Source organism: Bombina bombina, unplaced genomic scaffold, assembly GCF_027579735.1.
Source record: "Bombina bombina isolate aBomBom1 unplaced genomic scaffold, aBomBom1.pri scaffold_1338, whole genome shotgun sequence".
Lineage (NCBI taxonomy): Eukaryota > Metazoa > Chordata > Amphibia > Anura > Bombinatoridae > Bombina > Bombina bombina.
Genome location: NW_026512415.1, coordinates 34,716 through 61,352, shown reverse-complemented (window position 1 = coordinate 61,352; position 26,637 = coordinate 34,716). Strand labels below are relative to the sequence as shown.

General features: G+C 40.1%; 1 protein-coding gene across 1 annotated transcript in view; it reads right to left on the bottom strand.

Moving 5' to 3' along the window:
- The window catches only part of LOC128644295 (ultra-long-chain fatty acid omega-hydroxylase-like), a gene marked incomplete at both ends in the record, with an annotated part of 61,534 nt that overhangs the window by 5,722 nt on the left and 29,175 nt on the right, over positions 1-26,637 (bottom strand). The window contains one exon of the mRNA XM_053696962.1: positions 24,930-25,059. Within this exon, the coding sequence (XP_053552937.1) occupies positions 24,930-25,059 (130 nt within the window). The remainder of the gene's footprint in view (positions 1-24,929; positions 25,060-26,637) is intronic.

Here is a 26,637-nt window from a genome sequence, read left to right as displayed (position 1 = left end):
TAAAATGGAAACGTTAAAAAAATGATTTGCTCTGTTTGAGGGCCTGATGTTCTAAACCTCGCTACTCTGGCGAGATGATCTAATATGTCTCGCTAGTAAAGCGAGGTCCCTCAAACACTTTTAAAAAGGCAATTTTTTTCTTGAGAGTTTTTTTTATCTCTTTGCTGAGTTTGGATATGAAGGAGAGACACCTGAATTGCAAAATAATGCTCAAAAACAAAGATTGCTGAGATTGCTCTCTGTGCTGGGTCATTTCTTGATGAATGCTGGAAATAAATATTAAGCTTATCATTTGTGCTGGGAGTGAAGGTAAAGGGATCATCTGTCCTTTTGGTGGGGTCTATGTGGAGATTAGCCAAAGATCCCGTTTATAAAATGCAATATAACTTTTATTTGCAAAATTGTAAGGTTTGTCACTATTATGTGTGGCAGTCTAAATAGCTGGATCCACTCCTCTTGCACAGCAAGTCCTTTAAAGCAGTTGTACAATTGCTTTAACTGACATACAACTGTTTTTTAATGCACTAAACCAGGGGTCGCCAACCTTTCGGACCTCAGGGACCACTAAACTCATAATTTTGAATCCTGTGGACCACAAACATGATTTTTTTATACACACACATACTGTACATAACTAGTATAACCATAGCTAAGTTTACATTATGGCCTCTATTTATCAAGCTGTCAACCACAAATATGCTGGAATTCAGCAGCGTATTTGTGGCGACTTAGTTATCAAACCCTACAGACCGGCAAAAGTAGAATTCAGTGACGTAACATACGATCTGCCAGACTCAGTCCGACACAGATCGATGCTTACGTCACTACAGATGTTCCGAACGCAAGTTCGGCACTATCTGACTACTTTTGCTAGCTATCAAAAGTTCGGCACTTTTCCGGCCCAGCGTACCTGGTTTTCAATCCGCCGCCCTGGAATCAATGGGAGTTGGAAAGCAGCGAGAGCTCATGTTCGATGCTGCCCGATATCCCATTAATTCCTATGGTAATGTCTACACCTAACACCCCAAACATGTACCCCGAGTCTAAACACCCCTAATCTGCCCCCCCCTATACCGCCGCCACCTACATTATATTTATTAACCCCTAATCTGCCCCCCTACACCACCGCCACCTACATTATATTTATTAACCCCTAATCTGCCCCCCTACACCGCCGCCAACTACATTATATTTATTAACCCCTAATCTGCCCACCCCTACACCGCCACCACTATATTAAATGTATTAACCCCTAAGTCTAACACCCACTAACTTAAATATAATTTAACCAAATCGAAATAAATTATTCCTATTTAAAACTAAATACTTACCTATAAAATAAACCCTAAGATAGCTACAATATAACTAATAAATACATTGTAGAAAGCTTAGGATTTATTTTTATTTTACAGGCAACTTTGTATTTATTTTAACTAGGTACAATAGTTAGTAAATAGTTATTAACTATTTAATAACTTCCTAGTTAAAATAAATACAAAAGTACCTGTAAAATAAAACCTAACCTAAGTTACAATTACACCTAACACTGCACTATAATTAAATTAATTGCCTACATTAACTACAATTAACTAAAATTAAATAAAATTATCTAAAGTACAAAAAAACCAAACACTAAATTACAGAAAATAATAAAATAATTACAATTTGTTTTTAAACTAATTACACCTAATCTAATTCCCCTAATAAACTAAAAAAGCCCCCCAAAATAATAAAAAGCCCTACCCTATACTAAATTATGAATAGCCCTTAAAAGGGCCTTTTGCGGGGCATTGCCCCAAAGTAATCAGCTCTTTTACCTGTAAAAAAAAGTACAATACCCCCCCCACCAACATTAAAACCCACCACCCACACACCCAACCCCCCCTTATTAAAACCTAACACTAACCCCTGGAAGATCACCCTACCTTGAGAAGTCTTCACCCAACCGGGCCGAAGTCCTCCACGAAGCCGGGCGAAGTGGTCTTCCAGACGGGCAGAAGTCTTCATCCAGGCGGCATCTTCTATCTTCATCCATCCGGCACGGAGCAGGTCCATCTTCAAGACATCCAACGCGGAGCATCCTCTTCCAACGACATCCGATGACTGAATGACGGTTCCTTTAAATGACGTCATCCAAGATGGCGTCCCTTGAAATGTAATTATTTTATTATTTTCTTTAATTTAGTGGGGTTTTTTGTACTTTAGATAATTTTATTTAATTTTAGTTAATTGTAGTTAATGTAGGTAATTAATTTAATTATAGTGTAGTGTTAGGTGTAATTGTAACTTAGGTTAGGTTTTATTTTACAGGTACTTTTGTATTTATTTTAACTAGGAAGTTATTAAATAGTTAATAGAATAGTTAGTGTTAGACTTAGGTTTAGGGGTTAATACATTTAATATAGTGGCGGCGGTGTAGGGAGGGCAGATTAGGGGTTAATAAATATAATGTAGGTGGCGGCGGTGTAGGGGGGCAGATTAGGGGTTAATAAATATAATGTAGGTGGCAGCAGGGTCCGGGAGCGGCGGTTTAGGGGTTAAATAATTTATTTAGTTGCGGCAGGGTCCGGGAGCGGCGGTTTAGGGGTTAAACACTTTATTTAGTTGCGGCGGGGTCCAGGAGCGGCAGGATAGGGGTTAATAAATTTATGTAGGTGGCAGAGGTATAGGGTGCGGAAGATTAGGGGTTAATATGTATAATGTAGGTGGCATGGGCTCCGTAAGCGGCAGTTTAGGGGTTAATACATTTATTAGAGTTGCGGTGGGCTCCGGGAGCGGTGGTTTAGGGGTTAAACAATTTATTTAGTTGCGGCGGGGTCCGGGAGTGGCGGTTTAGGGGGTAAACAGTATAGTATAGTGTGGGTGCTTAGTGACAGGGTACCAAGAAAGCTGAAAAAAAGCAGAAGAGCAGCGAGATCGATGACTGTTAGTTAACAACAGTCCGCTGCTCATCGCCCCGTACTTGGTGCGCGGCTTTTTGACAGCTTTTTTGGTAACTTTGGAGAACGTATTCAGGTCCGCGGCAGCGATGTTAGGCGAACTTAGGCGAGCGTATTTGTGCCGTCGAATGCAGGTAAGTTGACGGCTTGGGGCGCGATCCGATATACAGCGTAGTTTTCGGCACAAGCGAGGGAACCAGCGCCGCCCGTAATTTCACCTCGCAACTCAACCTATCCAATATACTGCGCCGTCAGATGCTAAACTGGCGTAAGTAGGAAAAACCGGCGATCAGCTAAAATGTGCGCAAATACACATTTTAGTCGTTGCAAGTACTTACGCCAGGATTTTGTTCACGTAAACTCTCAATAAAGTGTAGTTTTATGCAAATTAGGCAACGAATCGTCGAATCTAACCGACAGTTCTAAAAGATGCGCCACGTAATTACGACATTCAAAAATCATACTTAAACCCCTGCGCAGCCGCCATTTTCTTTAGTGTGTTTGGTTGGTTCTTGGAGCTACAGCACAATACAGTGAGTAGGAGAAAGTGATTAGAATAGAGAGAGAGGCGCATTGCTTATATTTAGTTAGGTCGGATTTGGTGGATTTGTTAAGCTTGTACATTACTGTTACTTTTTTACATATTGTACACATTTTGCATACACACATATACAAAATACACAACACTTTTTTTTTATAACACCTTACACATTTTATTTATCTTTTACAGTGTGAAAGGCTGAGTGTTTGGTTGTGATTGTGTGTGATTGAAGTGGGAGTGAGTGTGTGAGTGTGTGTAGTGTGAGGATGTCAGGGAGAGCTAGGGCGGGGGGAGGAGGGAAGGGGAGTTGCAGGGAGAGGATTATGGTCAGGAAGAGCAGCAGGGTCCCCGTCAGGGAGTCAGTGGGGTGGGGAGAGGGAGACTTAGAAGGAAGGATGGGTGTGGGGTTGCCCCAAGGCCAGGCACACACAGTAGAAGAGGGATAGAGGGTGCACATGGGGATAGAAGGGGGGAGGAGGGAGAGGATAGGGAGGAACCCACACCAGGGACATCCCAGGGAGGGAGCCAGGCAGCCCAGGACGAGGAGCGTGTGAGGTGCCCCAACTTCACCTTTGCTGAAGACCTCGCTCTAGTCCATGCCGTCCTGGAGAACCATACCGCCCTCTTTGGCCAAGAGAAGGGCAAAGGAGTTGCCCGTAGGCGTAAAGATGCCTGGCTGAAGGTGGAGGAGGCAGTTAATGGTGTGTCCCAGCAGAGGAGGACTGTGGATGGCCTAATGAAACGGTGGAACGATTGTAAGAGGAGAGTCTAGGAGAAGATGGGCCAAGAAGCAATGTCCCAGAGGGCAACAGGAGGTGGGCCTCACCAGGAGGCAGAATATAATGAGTGGCAGGAGCGGATTCGTAGGTCCCTGAGCGTCACAGCAGTCCGTGGACTTCCAGGGGCTCGTGACTCAGGGATTGCAACATCAGCGCAGCATGCTGGTGAGTAACATCCCACACACCACCAGTATTATATGTATTTGAGATATAACATCCTATAATGTCACACATTCATGTACACAATGAGGAGCATGGTATTTGGCCTACTAATAAAAACATCTACAATTAGATTTCACATTAAAGGGACATGAAAGCAAATCTTTTTATTTCATTATTCATATAGAGAATACAGTTTTAAAAAACATCCCAATTTACTTCTATTATCTAATTTCCTTCATTATTTTGTTATTCTTTGTTTATTAAATATCAATGCACATGGGTGAGGCAATCACACGAGGCATTGATGTGCAGCCACCAATCAGCAGCTTCTGAGCCTATCTAGATATGCTTTTCAGCTAAGAATATCAAGAGAATGAAGCAAATTCGGTAATGGAAGTAAATTACAAAGTTGTTTAAAATTGCATGCTCTAGCTGAATCATGAAAGAATAAAAATGGGTTTAAAGTCCATTGAAATTCATGATATGAGGTAGAATAGTGAAATACTAACATGTCTCAGAGTAACACAGGCCACAAGCCACATGTAGAGTTTTCAGTAAATGGACACTATAGTCATCACAACCATAGTGTCACTTAAAGAACACATTTTCACCATCACTGACATGTACACAGAACTATTGTATAAAACACATACATGTATACTTTGCATATTAAAAACCCTCATATCACAAATCTCAATGTGCACATGCATGTTATAGAGTGTGACATGAGAATGTGTATAGGCCCTAGCATGTACATTGTATGCCCACATGGATATATATCTGACTGTACTAATCCCTCTCATCATTTGACTCCTCCACAGAACCTCCAGTCACCAGGGTGCAAACGCCCATGCATCCACCTCCACCACCGCCACAAAGAATTTCTCCACCTCGACCACCGGTCCAGACAGTCCAACAAGAGTATGCTCCCAGACATGAGCTGGGATGGACTGCCTCTATTGACAATACAGAGGTCATGCCGCCAGCATTGCAAGAGGATACCTGGCAGGAGCCCTGGCCGGAGGACTATTCCTTTGGCTTGGAGGGGGAGCCAAGTCAGCCCCGAAGGGTAGATGCCTTTACCCCCCCCCAACAATATCAGGCCAGTCAGGGATTATACCACCAGGCTGAGTGGGTGCACACCACCCGGCAATGGGACTACCAGTCCATCCGGAGATCTCCACCATCTGCTTCGATTGGAAGCGCTCCAGCATCTGAGGAGGAGCATAGAGCTGTCATGATCCCTCAGGCAGCACCAGCAGCTGTAATCCCTCAGGCAGCACCAGCAGCTGTAATCGCTCAGGCAGCACCAGCAGCTGAGGATATTGAAGTTGAAAGAGCAGATAGAGGTGAACCTGCGCCTAGAGTCCCTGCTGGGGAAGAGCCTATAGATCCTCTGACTTCCGCCATGGGCGACGAATACATTGCCCTACAGAGGAGGCAAACATCAACCTGCGAGAGGCTCACATCAACCTGCGAGAGAATGCAGAGAGACCAACGCAGGTTTTACAGGAGCCAACAGACTTTACTACAGCGTTCCATGAGCTGCAACGGGACATGGCAGCATCTTTAAGTGGTATCGTCCAGAACCAATCTCAGATGCTGAGAGTTATTTCGAACATGCAGATTTAGAGTGACAACAGATGGAGGGAACAAAACCAACTGCTGGGTGTGTTGGTGGAGCATTTCACACACCAGCAGGACATTGCCTCCAGTCTCTCATCTGTGGCCAGCACTCCTGCAGGATCCTCTGAATCCACACAACCCAGGAGAGGCAGGAGACCCACTCCAGGCCCCTCAGCCCCCTCATCTAAGAAGCCTAAAAAAAAAATAATTGTTATATTTCACCCTAAATCTTGTCCGCTATTATTTACCATATAATTGTCATCCACATCCATGTGAGGGGTGTTTTAGTACACTAATATCTTTGAAAAATATAATAAGGCCTGTGTGGAAATGGCCCAGAAAAGGTAATATCATCATGTTTATGACATATTCATGTTCTCTAAACCACATCACATAGTTGTGTATGAAGGGTACATATAGTGATATTCACTTTTAAGATGTAAATCAAGGTTTCTCACATCCAATAGAAATTGACCCATGTGCAGGGATAGGCACGAGCCAAGGCTGTGGCGGACATTTTCTAAGGTAAAGACTTTTAGTGAAGGACACCTTGCCTATCCCTGCACATGGGTATATATATCTAAATAATAATTTTTTTTACAGAAGGTGTGAACATAAGGTATGAACATCCATTTTCATTCCTCGAAATGATAGTCAATAAATCATAGTGACCAAAACATGAATTGAACTAATGATATATTTTCAGTAATTAGGGTGGTTAAGGGAATGGGGGTGGGATGCAGTAGTTTCACTTATATGCAGTGGAACTCCGCAGTATGTAATTCGATGACCAGCTGCAGCAGGGGCAGCACCATCACCATGGACCTCAGCAGCAACTATAGAATCAGCATGTGTAGACATAACAACAGGGGATTGTAGGGCTTCCAGCACCCCTTGTGCCCCATGATGACCCCTTGTGCCGCATGATGCACCCCTTTTGCCCCATGATGACCCCTTGTGCCCCATGATGCACCCCTTTGTGATTGGCTTGACAAACTTGCAGGGGCAGGAATAATAAATGCTTTGAAGAGGTTAACTATTTGTGATCTAGCTGCTGATATGCACTTGTTAGGCCTTCAGAGAGTTACGTTGGTTTCTAAGTCAGTGCAAGGGTTCCTGCGGCTGAAATTTGTGGCGAGATGAGAATGGAGTAGATTTTCTGAAATCTGTGCGCGTAAGTACTTACGCCGTATATTGGATACCAAACTGCGTGTGTTTTGTATGTCAGTCTATGGGCCAACAAACGACGGGCGAAGGCAGAAATATACGAGCGTAATGTCTAAGTTATGCCGTATATAGGATACCAAACCCGCACAAATATTGGCGTCACCGGCTTTTGCGGGCGACGATTTATATCGGATCGGGCCCTTGGTAAATAGAGGCCTATGTATATATGTACACATTTTTAAGAATTCTTTTTTGGAATTAACTAACTGAATGAAAGAACTGAGAGAATACTTCCAAATGACAGATGTAGGGTGAATGCCACCTTTTGAGCTGGAAACAGAGAGGCAGAAAGTGGGAAAAAAAGAATTATGTTTAAAATGACCACAAGACTTCCAAGTTACCTCCCCAGTTAGGAATTATTCAAAACTACTAATGATCATGGACAGACATTGGAGTCATAAATTAAGTTTATATCAGAAAGCTCTCAATATGGATGTGAGCTAACCACGACTGGTGTTACTGGCAATTACTATAATACTGGTGGGATATGGCTGATCTGCTAGATGGCAATTACTGGAATTCAGGTGTAATGGCTTTGTGCGCTGGAAAATTATTAGAATGAAAAAGAATTAATATTTAATTTAAAAAAAAGAAGATAGAGAGGAGGAAGACAAACAGTGATGTAAGTCCATCTGAAGGAATTAGGAAAACTACTACAAAGAGACAGGTAATGGGAAGAAAATAAATTAAATATAAAAGAGATTTTTTTTTTTATATTTTCTTTTTTTATATACTTTAATTCCACTATTTCAAGCCAAGACTGTACCAAGCTCTGCTGGCTTTAGAATGGAAGCATCTTTCTCAGAGCAGAATGCCGGGCGGGGGGAGTTAAAAATAAATCTAGCTATTCAAGTTGCACAGTACTATGCAACGTGTGTATGGAGATTGTAATTTAACTTCTCCTCCGTTGGTTTCCACTGATGTCCAGTCAGGCACTGTAGGGAGTTGCAGCGCGACGGGGGTGACACCATCAGAGGGGATTAATTCCTGCTGTTCCTGTTTTTTAAGGGACACTAAAGTCAAAATTAATTATTATTTAGCTTGAGTATGCAAATTTAAACAAGTTTTTAAATGACTTCCATTATCAATTTGTGCTCAGTCTTTTTATATACACACTTTCTAAGACACCAGCTCCAACAGTGTATACAACAGCAGTATATATGAATCTGTAATTGGCTGTTTGCTGTAATAAAACAAATACAGTGGGCAGGAAAATTGAAGCTATCTTTGAAACTTTATAGTCTCTGATGAAGCGGATGTACGCATGTATGCATGTGCAAAACGCGTCAGGAAATAGGGAGCACCTTACTGTTCATTAAGGCTTAGTTCCAATAAATTAATGGACTTCTACCTTTTGGGATTCATCGTTTTGTTTCTTCCTCACCATATATCTTTGAAACTAATCAGAAAAAAATCTACTGATAATTTGAGTGAGTTATCCGTGCTATTGTATTGTATTTTTATTGTGTATTTGTGGATTGTGCAACTGTATTGTATTTAATGGTCTTTTAAACACAATGTAGAAGACCAAAAATAACTGATCCCCACAACACACACTCTAAATAAAATTGTATTGAACCCCAAAACACAAATAAACCTAATAAGTCTATGCAAATAGAGTGCTCCAGTACAATAAATAGATTACTCTAAAAAATATATTCACTACAGAAGTCTCAAAAATCAAATGTAATGTACTAACAAAAAAAAACAAACAAGTGATAAACAAAACATACAGCAAGTGTGTGTGTTCTCTAGTATCACTCTCTAGCGCTGTTTTTTTTATGTTCATGCATTAAAAATAAACGTAAACACCAATTTCTAAAATCAGAACTGTATTTAACTTTTTAGCTTTTAACCCTAACTGCAATATCCTGAACACCCCCAAAAGCAATTAGACCTAATGGCACCAACACAAATTCCCCCACCGCAAATATGATGTCCAAAATCCCCATTTCAATTAACCCTTACCATGCTGTCCTGAACTCACTCTCTGCAATTAGCCCTAACTTTATGGCCTGGAACCTCTGCATCTCAAGTAACCCCCACAAGAAACTTCCAAATCATGACATTTATACCCTCCATATTACCCACTCCATTGAAAAACACTCCATCATGCAATCCCCTCACAACCAATAACCACTCCACAGTTAACGTTATAAGTAAAGAAATAAAGACCAAAAAAACAAAAAACTTTATAATAATAAAAATAAATTACTCGGGGCAGCGTCCATGTTCAGATGCATAACTGCATGCTGCTCCAGCTTCCCAACAATATCTCTCAGCTAGTGTATTTTGAAGGTGCTAAACATAACATAAATTAATAGATCTGAGATATCCTATAGAAGACACATCTTTTGAGCCCAATACTGAAGGAATTGGCTGCTGGCATCAGCACTCGGAGCCACTTTAGGATCTTGGCCTGCACTTTATCCCCCCCCCCCCTCTGGAAGGGTACTTTAGAGCCATGTCGTTATGAAACACATTGGGCAAGATTTATCAAGAATATTCTCACATTTGTCGTCAAAAAAAACCTCACAAATGATATCACCATATTTATGAAAGGTTATGCGCCAATAAAGTCGCAACTTTTCATATGTGCGAACAAATTGACTCATAACATTCGCAAGTCTTAAGTATATGCGAATAAGTTGTCTGGAAATGCCTAATTCTTGTATTAATCTCTATTGGCATTTTAAAATGCCCGTATATATTCGCAGTTCTCATATATTTATGAAAAGTGGTGCATGTAATATTCACTGCTTTTAATCTCGCCAATTTGTAGGTTGCGAGGAGTGAAAAATAAAGAGCAATATTGTTGTTTGTCTGGAGGGAAAATGGAAATATGTCTTTTACTTGCTTTATCTAGGGTTAGAAATTGCCCACAACAAGGCGCAGATCCTGAATAATAATAAATATATTATAAAAAAGTAAAATAATTTAAGTGCAATTGAAATGAGTGTATTAAAAAGAACGAAGATGAGCTCCAAAAAACGGGCAACCTTCCTTAATGAAAGAGAGCCAAAGAAGGGGCAAAATAAAACTAACTTTAATATATAAGAAATAGCATTCTTTTAAACAATCACTTGATTAAAACAATAAACCATTTATTGGTGTCTAAAATTAAGATTGATAAATAAAGTGAAAATTACATTTTCGCAAGAAAACTAGGATCAGCCATTCGCTTGACATCGCAAAAAAGTTTTGCCCCAAAAATGTCTCTAGAATTTTGATAAATACTGGCGACATTTTTGAATTCACACATTGCGAACTATTGCGAAAATAATCGCGACTTTTTAGGCGCATTTTTTCGGGGCTTGATAAATTTTGCCCATTGTGTGCCTTTAATCCTTACAGAGATTACCTACCCAAGACACTATCATCTAACCAGCACCATCCAATATCACTATCGTTTGCTGTCTCTGACTTGTGGTGAGTTGCTCCCTTGAAGAGATTGTACAGATGGCGGCCACATGGGAAAAAGAGCTGCTCCTGATCCTGGAAAATCATTTCACTAAACTAGAGCGATCGCTGGTAACGGCTTTCCAGCACATCACAAGCAGTAACCCACCTGATTAAGGGAGTGTGTCGCACTTACTCGGGATACATACCCATGTAAAGAAACTCTTGTGGATCCCTGTAGAGAAGCTGACTCACTACACATGTCGAATGACACCAGCAAAACAGCCTTACAAAGAGATGTCAGGTCTATCACCATAGCTGACCGACCGACAGAACAAGCACTACAATCTGGGCTGCATACAGTAAAACCACTCTCTGCTACTCTACAAGTTGATGAGCTAGTTCCTGTAGATACCCACAAGGACACATCGTGGGGTTCACCTCTAAGCATACTGCAGCTTTAAGCCCAATTATGTGGTAACGGAGAAGGCTGTATTAAACCACCTGTGCAACCTTTGCTGAGCATACTATATAGAGGGAAACAAATGACAGATCTCCTTCCACATATGTTCGGTCTTGGACTCATCCTTGGTAACCCTGTATATCCTGACTCATGCACACTTCAAAGATCCGGAGTGGGATAAAGCTAAGTAATCATCCTTATCTGCTTGACGGAGGATGCTGCACATCATTCTTCAGGACTCACCTGTACTGCGGATTCCTCCAGCAAGTGCCGCTGATACCAACTTAACGTATTTATTTTTGAAGGATGGGGGTTAATATGAACTCATTTATGTTGACTATTCACAGGCCCATTAGGGTATCTAACTTTAATTGTGCACATTCCCAGAATCCTTGTATACTGCTACATGCTAGGTCTAACTTTGTTACATGGGAATATATGTCGGGTCTACAATATCACCTAACTAACTATAGCTACATGTCTTTATCATGTTAATACCCCCCATATAATTCCCACGCCTTATATTTCGAGAGTTAGGCTCGTATGATTATATGTGCTCACCTACTATGCCTGTAAGTGTTTTCATATGTTTATGAGATTACTTATGGGCTTTGTTCAACTAAACAGTTATATGTTATTCTGTTTTGTTTTGTTTTTTCATGTCTGGTCTTGTTTATACATTGAAAAATAATATTCCTTATTTTTTCCTTCCCGAGGTTCAATGATATGGGTCTCTCATGGACCTTTTAGAGTGTTTTAACCAGGGTCTAGGGGATAACATTTAACACATAAACATAAAATAAAGAGATGCATCTATTAAAATATAACCTTTTCATAATCAATTTTCTTATGAAGATGCATGCCCCAAAACTGTTCACACTTATAATACTCAACTCGCAAGAATGTGTCCAAAATATTTGTTCTTACTATGTAAGAGGATTGGACAGCTTTTTGAGGGCATGAGAGGGTGTCTCAATAAATCTATCCGGACCTTGTTAACATAGCTTGTTGCATATAATCATACCTACGTTAGGTTTGTATACTATTGATATGTTATATATGTACATGGGTATTTTCTTTTTTTTTACAACAAAACATGTGTGTGCCAACAGTAAATCAGTTCTTCATTGGAACGTAATTCCTATTTTATTGCTATGAAATTGTCTTTATTTTTTTCCCCGCTCGTGACCTCGGCAGCTGGCCATGATGGAGACTCTTGCAGTGCATCTGCTCGACATTTAGGAGGCACTACGCCATGGTTACAGGAGATTCCATTTCAATTTAAATAAGAAAGGTATTCTCTTAGGGCCCCCCAAAAACCCCAACAGGAAACACACAAAAGTAGTTTAACACAATATGGAAGTTAAGGTATCTGTTAAATAAGAGTTGCATTGGGTGCATCATTAGAACCTATGTAGCTCCAAGGGTATATCAAGTAATAAGCAAACGAATGTGGAATTATGTGTTGCAGATCACAAATTGAAATAGTGACACAGTGTTAAGCATACTAAACTCTTTAAAATAAGCCCATGTATATAAACGTGTTGGACTACTATATCATACGCATATACAACAAGCCAAAGTCCGGATTTCTGTTTCACTGTTATGTTTTTGTCCGGTGTTTCAGGTGTTTGTGTATTACCGTCTGTCTATTGAGGAGTCGTCTGTCTGGATATAGGGATAAGTTCTGTTGTGGAAGATGATCTTGGTGCGGTGTGACTGAAGGGATATCTGTGGTTATATTGTGCTTGCACGATGTGTATTTCACCCTAATGAGTAAGCTGATATGTATATATAGGAAGATTTGCAGCTCTAATAATCTAGTATGTAAATATCTAATTGTCTTATGTGTAACAGTCTTTATATCCTCTTAGCTCCTAAACTATCATGATTTCTATGAGGAACTCATACCCCTCTTTACTGCTATTTGGCTTGACATAGTTGGCAATTCACTTGCATATACCATATGGTTCAGTTTTTAGAGAATATAATCGTCATCACATATGAGTAAGACCTGGAGCAGTCGATAACGACAAATCCCAAGCGCACTTCTAACACAGCACTTAGTATTTGACATACTCTCTATAATTTGTTATATATCACCTATCGTGTCATCAGTGACCGGGACGACATGATATTCCAGAGCACTATTGCAGCGGAGTCAGATTTGATATTTGTGCCCCCCCAAAAATATTAAATTCTTCTAAATACCTTACTTTATTTAGATACATGCCACTTGTTAGTTACTATCTGTGCTTAGTGGCCCTAATAATCACTAGCTTTGGACATAGCTATAAGATTTTTTAGAGAAGTCATTTCTCTGCACAGTATCTCTCCCATGTAATCCCACTAATAAATAAACATCCTAATATTTTGCGTCAAGAAGTAATACAGGTCCCTTACTCATTGTATAAGACAATATATAAATGACCTATTGCATATTTTATTTTTTGATAGTTTATTTATATTTTGACAAGATGCTACGTGGGCCATTAGGTTTATTTTCTAGCATGTACAGTCTGCGTGGTGTATCATGCTGACCCCTATCTTTTGATTGTTCATATTTATCACAAGTTATGTTATTGATGGTGAGATTTCCAAATATGCCCTGTATGTGCCTTTGTGATCTCCACTAGTTTGGGTAGGTAATGTTTTCATACAAGAGTTTAATATCTAAACCTTCATGAAAAGTAAAATAAGGTCCACCATTTGAGACCCATGAGGCATATTTAAGAAATGTCTTGCGGACCTGATCCGACAGTGCGGATCAGGTCCGCAAGACATCGCTGAATGCGGAGAACGCCGCCCCCTGCAGACTCGCGGCCAATGGGCCGAAAGCAGGGGGTGTTAATCAACTCGATCGTACTCGATCGGGTTGAATTGTTGCGATTCCTGTCCGCCTGCTAAGAGCAGGCAGACAGGGTTATGGAGCAGCGGTCTTTGTGACCGCTGCTTCATAACTGCTGTTTCTTGCGAGTCTGAAGACTCGCCAGAAACACGGGCCGTCAAGCTTCTTTTGGAGCTTGATAGATAGGCCCCCAAGAGTGGTCTCCTCCTTTTCAAAATTACCCTCTGTAGTTTACATTTCTAATATTACTAGGAGGTCCAAAAGTGGCCTCAGATATCATGTAGAGAGTATATAGTTCAACTGGCAAGAAATATGTATATTAATATCCTTGAAATATGTCACATTAATCTGGAATGTATATTTTCTTTTTCAAACTGTATGCATCAAGACAAATTTTCTTTATATTTTTCTTGTATTGACATGTATTGTTGTATGCCTCGACTTGGACCTCAATTAAATACAAATAAAAATACTCACCATGGGGGCGGAGCTAACCGCCGAATGAAGAGGATGTGTAGTGGAAGAGCTCTAAGCTACCGGTCTGTTGGAAAGCATTAAAAGTCCTAAACTAAAGTGATATTAACTGGACTCTGGCTACTAACTAGTGGGAGAGACACTGTGGGGTTTGAGAGCCCAATTTGTAGATCGAGCTGGAGATCGGAAACGAAACTTCCTCTGAACCCGCCGCAACTCCATAGAGATACCACCCGGACATATCGGAGACACAGCCCTATAACACAAGTGTCTGCTACATACCCGGAGGGTCGGGGACCCGCTCCGGGGATTACCTGCCCTGGACCTGTCTGACCTGCGAGCCATTCAATCGGGCTCTGTTCCGGGAGGTCCCGGCTTGTTGAGATCAGCTTCAGAGCACAGCGGCAAGTGTCGGTGAAGTGGAGGGGATCTTCTCTCCAGGTAAGCCCATACAATAGAAGCTCCGGTGGGCAAGGAGTCTTAAACATTTAAGGGCTATATTTAGTAAACAGCACACAAAGAGCTGGTTTTAGACTTTGGCCACATAACATGCAGGAGGCAACACCGGAGCACGGCATATGACCTATTTATAATATTTAAAGGCTGGGGCTACAACGGATCGTATCATACAAGCAGAGATACCAACATATTAACTGTAAATAAGCAGAGAGGCATTTAAACACACTGCTTACTTTTGGCGCAAAACTCCGCCATTTTAGGTGCCCTGTTGCGCAGATAACTTGTCTCTCTCTCTAGGGGAATTTGCCACAATAGTCTCATTCAAAAACCCTTCGGATCTTATCTCACCCATGTACTGTTATCTAGGGCTGATGCTCTTATAATAACAAAGTTCCTACTAATGCCCATTTTATATATACTGGGGCCGTACCTCTGATGCATGTTTTGTATATTACAGCAAGTCACTTTCCTGCTATTTTAAAGGCGCAAAACAGTTACATCAAGACTTTAAAGGGCCATATATCATTCAGTGTTTCTGCTTTACCAGGATTGAGACAGTGGTTTGGAGCCCCAACCACAGAACTTATATAATACACCATTTCAGTTGTCAAGTCGAATAAAGTATTTTATTAACACACTGGGAAGAAGGTGCAGCAAACAATTTAAATACAGGGGGAGTGGGGCTGAGTAAAGCCTATACAAGTTCTAGCTGAGACTGTTAACATATGAGACTTTAGTAAATCCCTTCATATCTAAAACACCTTTTCAAAGGCAATTACTCAGGTGTCTATATTGCTCTTCTCCTGAGCTCTTCCCCCCCCCCCTGTTTCACTAATACAGTGTGGTTTAGCCTGGTCACACAGGAGCCTCCTTTTAATCTGAGGATCTGTAAAGCCTGTACTGCTATATTGACCCTGCTTCTCAACTATAATCCAATCAAGTGGGGCGCTCACCTCTCCCCTTTCCTGCTGTGTAACGTCGCAGCAGGTCATACCCACTCTCACTTTCCCGTCTTGGTCCAGTGAGGACATGGTCCCCGAGGTGTAGCGCCTTATGTCAACTTTGTATTGAAGAAGTATCACTGGCACATGGGGAGGTGATATCCCCACACCTCTAAAAGATATTTTATCAGAATTGATACAACACACAGCCCAAATCATGTCCTCACACTAAACTCCTAAGTGGGGGGAGATGTGGAATCTCTAAGCAACTACAGCAACACTAGATATAAAGAAGGGTGCTGAGCAAACTGTTCTTTTCTACTGTATTATAATCTTCTTCACAGGAAGTTTTTCGACTACTAGCCCAAAATGGCTCACTCCAATAAGAAAAAACACCAGCAAAGATTAGGAGAAGGCCCTAAACGCACGGTCGCGGACCATTTCAATAACAGAATTCTATCTGACAGAGAGGGTTCCGATGAAGAATCCAGAGACTCTCGTGCCTCTTATAAAGAGATGCATGAAGCAGACAACCTCTCTAAAGGAAAACCATCTCACTCTGACTCCAAAGTTTTGGACTAAATTAATGCACTGTCATCTAAAATCGACACCCACTATTCCTCCCTCAGAAGTGAAATTAGGAACTCTGTGGATTTAAGAAGAGACTTAAACATTCAGAACGAAAGGTCAGAAGCTCTGGAGAGGAAACAGGAAGATATGGCAGTGGACCAGGCTAATGTGCTAGCATATGCCCAATCTTTGGCAGAGATTATCAGTGATCTAGAAACTAAGATAGCTGACAATGAAGACAGGTCCAGACAGAACAATATCAGAGTAAGAGGTATCAAGGAAGATGTCGGACCCACTGAGCTACCTGAATATCTATTGAATCTCTTTAAGGACCTCTTGGGCTCGTTCCAGAGCACAGACGCTTTAATCGACAGAGCTCATAGAGCGATCAAGCAGAGAACAATGGCTTCAGAATTGCCTAGAGATGTCATAGTACGTCTCCACTATTTCACCTTTAAAGAAAGATTGATGAGGGCTTCATTCTCTAATAAACCTTTTGCAGAAAAATACCCGGGGATTCAGCTGTTCCCCGACCTCTCTTCTTTCACCTTAGCAAAAAGAAGATCATTTGCACCTATCACCCTTAAATTGAGGAGAGCTGGGATTAAATATAGATGGGTTTTCCCAGTTAAACTTTTCTTCCAACATGAAAATAAGAACTATGCTATCTCTTCACTAGAACAGGGCACTAGCCTTTTGGCAACTCTAGGACTGGGGCAACAAGCTGAAGGATCAGGTCCCGCCCCAACTCTCCAAAGGGACTTAAGGCCGTCTGCTGCCGAATGGCAACCCTTGTCAAAAAGGCCAAACAAGCAACAGGATAAAGTTTCAGCTACTATTTCAGGGGATTGAACTCACCTCTGATCTATACAACAAATCATATTGAAATTGCTTACACATGAGTGTTGAGATTTAGACACGGATACAGAGTGTTGCTAATAGGTGGTGATGTTTTGCACTACAAAGTAGAAGACAAGTCAGTTTTCCTCACAGAGACTGAGCAGTGTGTGTTCAGGCCACGTTTGGCCCCCCTTTATTTTTTTTGAGGGTGTGAGACATATGTACTATAGGTTCATTGTGATTTTCTTATTCCAGCTTCACCATGGACTTATAAGTTATGAGGTGGTCTAACCATTTATACTTATGTTTATTGAGTGATGCTTTGTTGTTCTCTCTCCTTCCTTTACAGGTTTTTTTTTCTTTGCTATTTAAAAATAAGAAGAGGACTTGTCCAGGTTAAAATTGCAGGCTGGTTTAATTAGCAGCGTCATTGGACCTTAGTATGTATGTTATTAATAATGGTTATATGTTTATGTTGCTTGTTACGTTGATAATGTAAGTGCACACCTAAACACATGAGAGTATAATATACTTGTCGAATTGTATTCCACCAATATTATTTTATTTAGCTAGTTCAGTTGCAGAGTTTACTTCCACGCAATTCCTCCCCCTTCTATATATATTTTGCCTTATCTTTCATTATCTTTCATTAAAACCCAAATTAGCGGACCTATATATTAGAGAGATCCCACTAGACCTCACAAATTAGGGTCCTTGTGTGTATAAACAAATTTGGCTTAACCACGACCTTATTTTTAGGGTGACTATCTGTCTGAAAAGGGCAGTCGGGCTCGCCACAACAAAGTTCATAAGCGGTCTCCGCCTCCCCCCCTCTTTTTCTTTTTTTCTTTCACTCGTGTTCTCTCTGCTCTCCCTTCTTTCTTCTTTTCCCTTTCTCTACCTTCTCTTCCTTAGCCCCCCTAATTTCTCTTCTCCTCCTCATCTTTCTCTTCCCGTACTTTATCCATCTCCTAGTACTGTGGAATAAGGTGTTTCACACAGATTTGCTACAGAGAGTATAATTGGGACTAGACGCTTTGGTTTCTATTAACAGCGCTCTCCACCCCTAGACCCTGTACTTTAGATCTCCCCATATTCTTTTCCCATTCTCCTTTCTCTCTCTTTATCTCTCCTCTTTCCTATTTTTCTTCCACAATATATCTTTCTACTAATGAGCTAAGAAGTAGTTTAAAGTTACGAACTAGAAAGCTTATACAAAGTAAAACTTCTTAGTTATTGTTCAGCCTTGCTGTAAGTGAACAAAGTAGCGGTGTTTATCCGCAATTACTAATATATTGTTATCAGTTTTTCTTTATATATCCCCCTTTTATTTACATGGAACCCAAAGATTGTCTACTAAGATAAGCACTAAGGTAAACGGATACTAGTGGATAGAAGCCCTCTTCAACACATTGGTCTTTCTTTTAATTTTTTTTTTTTTTCTCTCTTCCCTCTCTCCCTCCCCTCCCCAATACCTCGCCTTTTTACCCAGGACTATTCCTCTACACATAGACTCCATTGCTAATAATGATGTCAGGATTAAAGTTTCTTACTCATAACACCCAGGGCCTAAACTCCCCGACTAAAAGAAGTCTCCTACTTAACCAGCTCAGAAGGAATAAAATCGATATAGCTTTCATCCAGGAGACCCATTGGCGACACCAAGCGGGTGAGGCCTTTAAATTTCATAACTATTCACATGTCTACAGAGCCTCCCACCACATTAAATCCAGAGGTGTAGCGATTTTGATCAGGGACTCAGTAAGCTTTGAAGAAATATATAGCGAGTTAGATCCTCAGGCGCGATATATTTTCCTCGTATGCAAGGTAAACGATATTCTTATTACCTTGGTTAATATTTATGTCCCCAACGTTAAACAGACACAATTTCTCAAAAAAACACTCAGCCGTGTCACAGCTATCAGACAGGGAGAATTATGTGTGGGTGGAGATTTTAACCTCACGTGGGATCCTGACATTGACAAATTAGTACCTCCTACACTTAAAAAAGATAGAACCTTGCAGTCCAAGGCAAATGCATTTCGAAAGGTGATGATTCAGTTTCAATTATATAATGCCTGGAGGGCGTTTAATACTTCAATGCGCGACTATACCTTTTATTCAAACCCTCATGGGTCATTCTCTCGGATAGACACCTTTTTTATCTCGGCCAAACTTTTGGATAAAATTGTCGGATCCAAGGTTCTCCCGATTTCTTGGTCTGATCACCACTCTGTAATGCTAGAGTTGGGACCAATTATCCCAAATGAGGGATATACATGGAGATTGGCAGACTGGCTAATCCAATCACCAGTTGATATACAAAATAGCGACGAGGCCATTACAGACTGTTTGAAACTGAATGATGATGGCCATACGAGCACCCAGATTCTATGGTCTACTCTCAAAGCCTACATGAGAGGCCTATATATCAAACTGGCAGCTAAGGCAAAAAGGGAGAGTGGTGGCACATTGGCAGAGCTAACGTGTAAACTTAGAAACTGTCAACTTAAAGTCTCTAGTACCTACTCTGCCGAGATCATTAATCAGATCCAAACGCTAAAAAAACAGATTAGATGCTTAGAACTCCTGAGAGTCCAGAGGACTCTAGATAAATTCAGACAGAGATTCTATTACTGTAACAATAAACCAACTTCGTCACTAGCCGAAAAATTACGCAATCGAACCGCCCAAAAACGTATAGTGGTTATCAACAGAGGAGACTCTAGGGTTTCCTCCCCGAAAGAAATTGGACTAGCCTTTTGTAAATTTTATAGTTCACTATACAATATCCAAGTACCACAAGATTGTTCAATCTCATTGACAGAGACAATAGGCTCCTTTCTGGGGAATCTAGAGCTTCCCACTCTATCTGATGAAGATGCAAAACTTCTAAAGGCTCAAATATCTATTGAAGAGATTAAATTAGCGATCAAACAAATTAAGATAGGGAAGGCCCCTGGGCCTGATGGGTACACGGGGAAATTCTATAAAACCTTCAAACATCTAATAACGCCTATCTTGCACAGATTTTTCAACGAGATGATGACACTAGGGACGGTATCCCCAGAATTTTTGGAAGCTAATATAGTTACCCTGTTAAAACCGGACAAAGACCCTTCAGAGTGTGGGAGCTATAGACCCATCTCATTAATAAATGTCGACACTAAGCTATATTCCAAGATCTTAGCCAATCGCTTGACTAAAGTTGTGCCAACTTTGATACACGGTGACCAGGTGTGTTTCATACCGGGTCGCGAGGGACCGGATAACACCAGAAGGTTGGTCCATGTTATGTCAGAGGCTAAAAATAGACAGATTCCCCTCCTCGCCCTGTCTTTAGACGCGGAAAAGGCGTTTGACAGGGTGAGGTGGGATTATCTATGGGAGACACTGGGAAGCTTTGGTATTCTGGCGCAGTTTATTAAAGCAGTGAGAACTTTATATTCCTGCCCCATGGCGGTGGTGAGAGGTGTGGGGTTTCAGTCTGAAAAATTTCAGGTGTCAAATGGAACAAGACAGGGGTGCCCCTTGTCACCCTTATTATTTGCGCTTGCGATAGAACCCCTAGCTCAAGCCATAAGAAGAAATGATAAAATTGAGGGTTTTTACGCATAAAATCGAACTCTTCGCGGATGATGTCACTCTTATGCTGACGTCTCCTAAGACTTCCCTGCCTGCTCTCATGGATGTCATCAAACAGTTTGGCGAACTGAGCTTCTATAAATTGAACCTGTCTAAAACCGAGGCTTTGTCGATTGGAATTCCAGGCCCAGTAGTGTCTGACATTAAGAGAAGATACAACTTTAAATGGATGGAAGATAGCATAAAACATCTGGGGGTCTATCTGAGCCCCAATTTGTCCACAATGATAGAAAGAAATTTTGCCAACCGAATGCAAGAGTTCAAAAAGACCCTTGAATCATGGGAGTATTCTGAAATGTCATGGTCTGGTAGGATAGCTTCGGTCAAAATGTTGTTCCTCCCAAATTTTACATACCTATTCCGATGCATTCCTATTCAAATTCCCAGATCGATAATAAACCGATTACAAAGTATGATTTCGGCCTATATCTGGAGGGGATCTACGATCTCAGGTTACGTGCTACAAAGAAATGTCAAACAAGGAGGCTTGTCGGTACCAAGTATCCTTTTGTACCACGATGCAGCTAGGTTATCCCACATTATGGGATGGAGTATTGTTGACTCCAACCTTAGATGGCAAGAGGTGGAGAGGGACACCTTACCATTACACATGAAGCTTTCAGACTTGATATGGATTCCAGCTCACTATCGAGACAAACTTGGAATAACTCAACCAATTATAATAGATGCCCTTCAGTTTTGGGATAAAAACAGACATAGATCTCATATAGCTCCACACCCGTCCCCCATTCATCCCGTAGTAAGCGTTGCGTGGTGCCTTCAGGAAGTCCATATGAATATATGGTTGGACAGAAGGGACGTACTAGTCGAGGATATTCGGGAGGGAATAGATCATTTCTCCCTTAACTCCTTTATGACAAAACACAATATCCCTAAAAGATTCTACTTTGAAGCATTTAGATTACTTAGCTTTCTTAGAAGTTGGGGACTGCAAAACAGTGAGTGGCGGAACAGGACTAGATGGGAGTCGTGTTGGTCATCAGATCATAAACCTAAGGGTATGATGTCTTTCTTTTATTCCCTATTAATTGGAGAACAGGCAATAACGAAAACAGTATCACATCTAGCGTGGGAAGTAGATCTCCGGATGTTCATTGGTGTGGGAGATTGGCATAGAGAAATGCTGTTTGCTAGGAGATATCTACATTGCTCAACACTCTGGGAAACCCACTATAAAATAGTCTACAGATGGCACTTAGTGCCTAAGCGCTTACACCAGATGTACTCTTCCTCCTCCCCGTTGTGTTGGGGGAATTGCGGTCAGATAGGCACTTGGATGCATGTGTGGTGGGAGTGCCCTCAGATTAGGCTTTTCTGGCGATCGTGCCTGAAATTACTAGGAGATTTACATTACAATCTGCCGTCTACTCCTGCACTTGGCCTGTTGCACCTGGGTCTCCCTAGAATGCCTTTGCCGAAAAAGATCTTCCTGATTTACTTCCTTACAGCAGCCAAATTAATAATTGCTAGAAAATGGAAGCAAGTTTTACCTCCCTCCATCCAGAATGTGGTTGAACAAATCACATACATGAAACAAATGGAAAAGTATGCTTATAACGTAATGGGTAAGGCTGATCTACATGCCAAGGTGTGGGAGGGTTGGGTAGAATTCTATGGGGAATAGACCAGAGAGGGTGTGAGTTGTCAAGAGTAGATTCATGCACTATATCTACACTACTTAAACTGGGCCACCTCCACACTCTTCCCTCTATGCTTCCCTCTGCATCCCCTCCCCTTCCTTCGCTCTCTCCACATATCTGCCCTTCCCCCCCCCCCTTTTTTTTTTCCCCCACATTAAGTTGGCTCTATCCCACTGGCTTATTGTGTATGCTAAATGTGATTATCCTGGGGTGCCTTTTTGTTTACATCATGTAAATAATCAGATAATGAACACATCTTTATGTTATACTTAGTTTACCATACTATAGGATGTACAAGTAGTTATGGATATTTAAACTGTGAATGTTTTTTGTTTTTTGTTTGTATTATTGTTTTTCTTTATGTGACATAACATAAGAAACAAAATGAAAAAGAGGTAATACCAGAATGTGATTACATCATATTATGCCAAAGGCTAATGGCTTGATAAAGGTATAGAGGTGAAATGTTTTAATCTCAATTCTTTGTACAATGTTCATTGTATGCTACCTTTGTATATTTGGTACTCCTCAATAAAAAACTTTGATTTAAAAAAAAAATAAAAAAATACTCACCATTCCTTAACTCCACCCACAACAACTGGGCACTTCTACAAGTTTTTCACCAATTTCTAAATTGTTCACGGGTTCCTAATCATTTTCAGCATGCTGTAGTCTTTTCTCAATCAAATTCCATTGCACAGGTATTACAAGTCTTGAAAAAAGGCCATTGCACGCATGCATTCACCTTTTACGCAACAATCCTTTCCGCGCTCGAAGAGCTGTAGTTAACAGCTTTGCGCAACAAAAAAGATTTACAAAACACTTCAAAAATACATTACAAAGTACAGTTACACTTATATTAACAATGTCTAATAAAAAAATATTTAAAAAAATATTGCACATAAAATTTATAACGGCTCAAAGATACGAGATCTCGGGTGTTAAAAAAAAAATGCAGACGCAGGGATTTTACATTGACATACATACACATACATAGAGAAACATGCATTTATATGTATAGAGATAATATCTCAGATGTATTTTGAAAGAGATATTCGCATATAGATCTCGAGATATCTAGACATATACATATTCATATACATATCTCGCTATAAATAGATATATCTGTCCAAAAACCATCACATATATAGAGTAATATTTATTTAGAATTAAATAGAACATATTCCATTGCAAAAACATTTTTGCAATATGAAATATTCGCATTTTCAAGTACGCTTTTCGAGGAGAATACGTCATGGGCTTTGCGCAACAGATTAGGGTTTTTGTGTCTTTTTTTCTATTGGTCTTCTCCATTGACTTCTATGGGGAATACGTGAACACGCACGCGATTTCGCAGTTTGCATTACACGGCTTAACGCGCACGCAAAATAAATTATTTCTCAACTTGTTATAGCTGCGCAACCCCCCAAATGCGAAGAGTCAGAACACGCCTGGAGTTTTTGCTATTGATTTGTTATTGTGACCTTTATATTTAAAACTCCTAAATAGTTCAGTTTAACCAGTCAGCACTGTTTATGGGCTAACTATTAAGATGAGACACTCACTCTTCTGATTGGTTTATAAACTAACTAGTCCTAAAGATGCACATTCAGGCTATAAAGGACAGGAGCAATCAACAATCCCATGAATTACTACTGAATGAGCTCTCAACAGGATGAAAGCATGTCTGCAACCCATAATGCATTGCTTTAAACCATTTATTGACATTACTATAAAGCCTTGTTTTACATCCTCAGGCAATTATACCCCTGTGGTATTTAGATAATTGGAAACAGACACTCAAGGGATTGCCCCAAGCAAAATACAATTTTATTTAATATTTTTCCTTTTTTTTCAGGATGATTGCAGTACAGATTTAAAGGGACATGAATACAATGATACAAATATGGCATGTTACTTTAAATAACTTTCCAATTTATTCACTTTTTAAATTTTCTTCATTCATTTGATATACTTTGTTGAACGATCAACAATGTACTACTGGGAACTAACTGTACACATTGGATAAGCCAATAACAAGAGGCATATATGTGCAGCCACCATATACAACTTAGCTAACAGAAGTGCATTGCTGCTCCTGAGCCTACCTAGGTATTCTCTTCAACAATGGATACCAAGAGAACTAAAGCAAATAAAGCATAGATGACTAGAAGTTGTTAAAATTGCATGCTCTATATGAAGCATGAAAGTTTAATTTTGACTTTACTGTCCCTTTAAGATATCCCATCAGTGTATCATTCTAATCACAAGTTAGATAACATACAGCTCTCCTAGAGTCATCTGAGGAAAAAAAAACTCTTCAAATAGTTATAGTGCACAGGTAAAATTGCTTACCAGTCCAGGTGTTTGTTTTCTTTCCCACTCAGTAACTCTCTGATCTCCTCTCTGCATTTCTCTTGGTATTCTGGATGGCGAGCCAAATTATACAGAATCCAAGAAAGCCCACTGGCTGTCGTATCATGACCTTGAGGTGCAGCCAAAGTTAGAATACAAATTAGTTTTTATTCTTATAAAGTATAAAAGCACTTTAAAGAAATACTTTATTATCAATGAAGAATGTTCATCCTCCAAATGTTGTAAAGAAATGTTCCAAAGTCTCAAATTTTAAGAGTTAAAGGGACCTGAAACCCAAAATGTTTCTTTCATGAGTCAGACAAAGCAAACAATTTTAAAAACGTGTCCATTTTACTTCAATTATCAATTTTACTTCATTCTCATGGTATTCTTTGTTGAAGAGAATATCTAGGTAGGCAGTATGTATGTGTCTGGAATACTATATGGTAGCAGTGTTGCAAGAATGTCTTTGAGTAGTAGATGACAGCAGTGTTTAGAATTTTTTTTGTTTTTAAACCATTCTTGTTTGTGAGCCAACCAACATGCTTATCAACAAAGGATACCAAAATAATTAAGTCAATTGGAATGTTTTAAAATTAAAAAAAAATAACTTTGGGTTTCATGTCCCTTTAAGTATATTGTTTTGGATAAGGGTTGTGTTTAAATTCAGAATCCATTAGTGGATAGATGTTATTATATTACTGAGTTAGAAGCAGTCACATTATTTCAGTTTTCTATGGTAAAATCTTTTAATCAGAAGCAGTTTATTCAGATATTAGTCAGAAAGTTTTTTCTATTGTTAGATGTAATTGGTTTATGTTACATGAATCCCTCATACCCCTATATCAGTGACGTTCAAGAACTAGCCTTTGAGCCATATCGCTGCAGAAAAAATATGGGTAAACGCTTGGTTAGGGCAGAAATTGGTAGCCCAAGAAAAGATTCAGTAGTATTTAAACCATGCTACATTCCCATGTTAAGTGGCTCAATATTACACAAATATTATTGTATTTTTACTGACAACCCATATACTTTTTTTAAAGTCTTTTTTTTGCATGACTTATGTTGTGAAATAAAGTATCCATGGGGACTGTTAAATGTTGGAGAAACTTCTCAGAAGGTTAAGAAGCATCAGACAACATAACATAATATTTTGCCCTTTCGAGCTTGTTTCTATGAGACTGGGGTATTAGGCTAGTCAATTGAAGAGGAGAAATGTAAGGATGAGGGGAGGGAATAGAGATTTCTTTCAATAGTGTTATTTACTGGATTTATAAATATATCACTAGTTGACTTAAGATTTCTGAGAACATGTATTTGATTAGTATTCAGTAATACTGCTGAATTGTGTTTCTTTTAACAGAAGTAATTAATGACAGTACTTTTATTTTAGGTGTGATTATCTTAACATGCTATTAGAATTTAGGGGTGGGGTTTAGTGATGTCGCGAATAGTTCGCCGGCGAATAGTTCCCGGCGAACATAGTATGTTCGCGTTCGCCCGCGAATGGCGAACATATGCGATGTTCGGTTTGCCCCCTATTTCTCATCATTGAGTAAACTTTGACCCTGTACCTCACAGTCAGAAGACACATTCCAGCCAATCAGCAGCAGACCCTCCCTCCCAGACCCTCCCACCTCCTGGACAGCATCCATTTTAGATTAATTCGGAAGCTGCACTTAGTGAGAGGAGGGACAGTGTAGCTGCT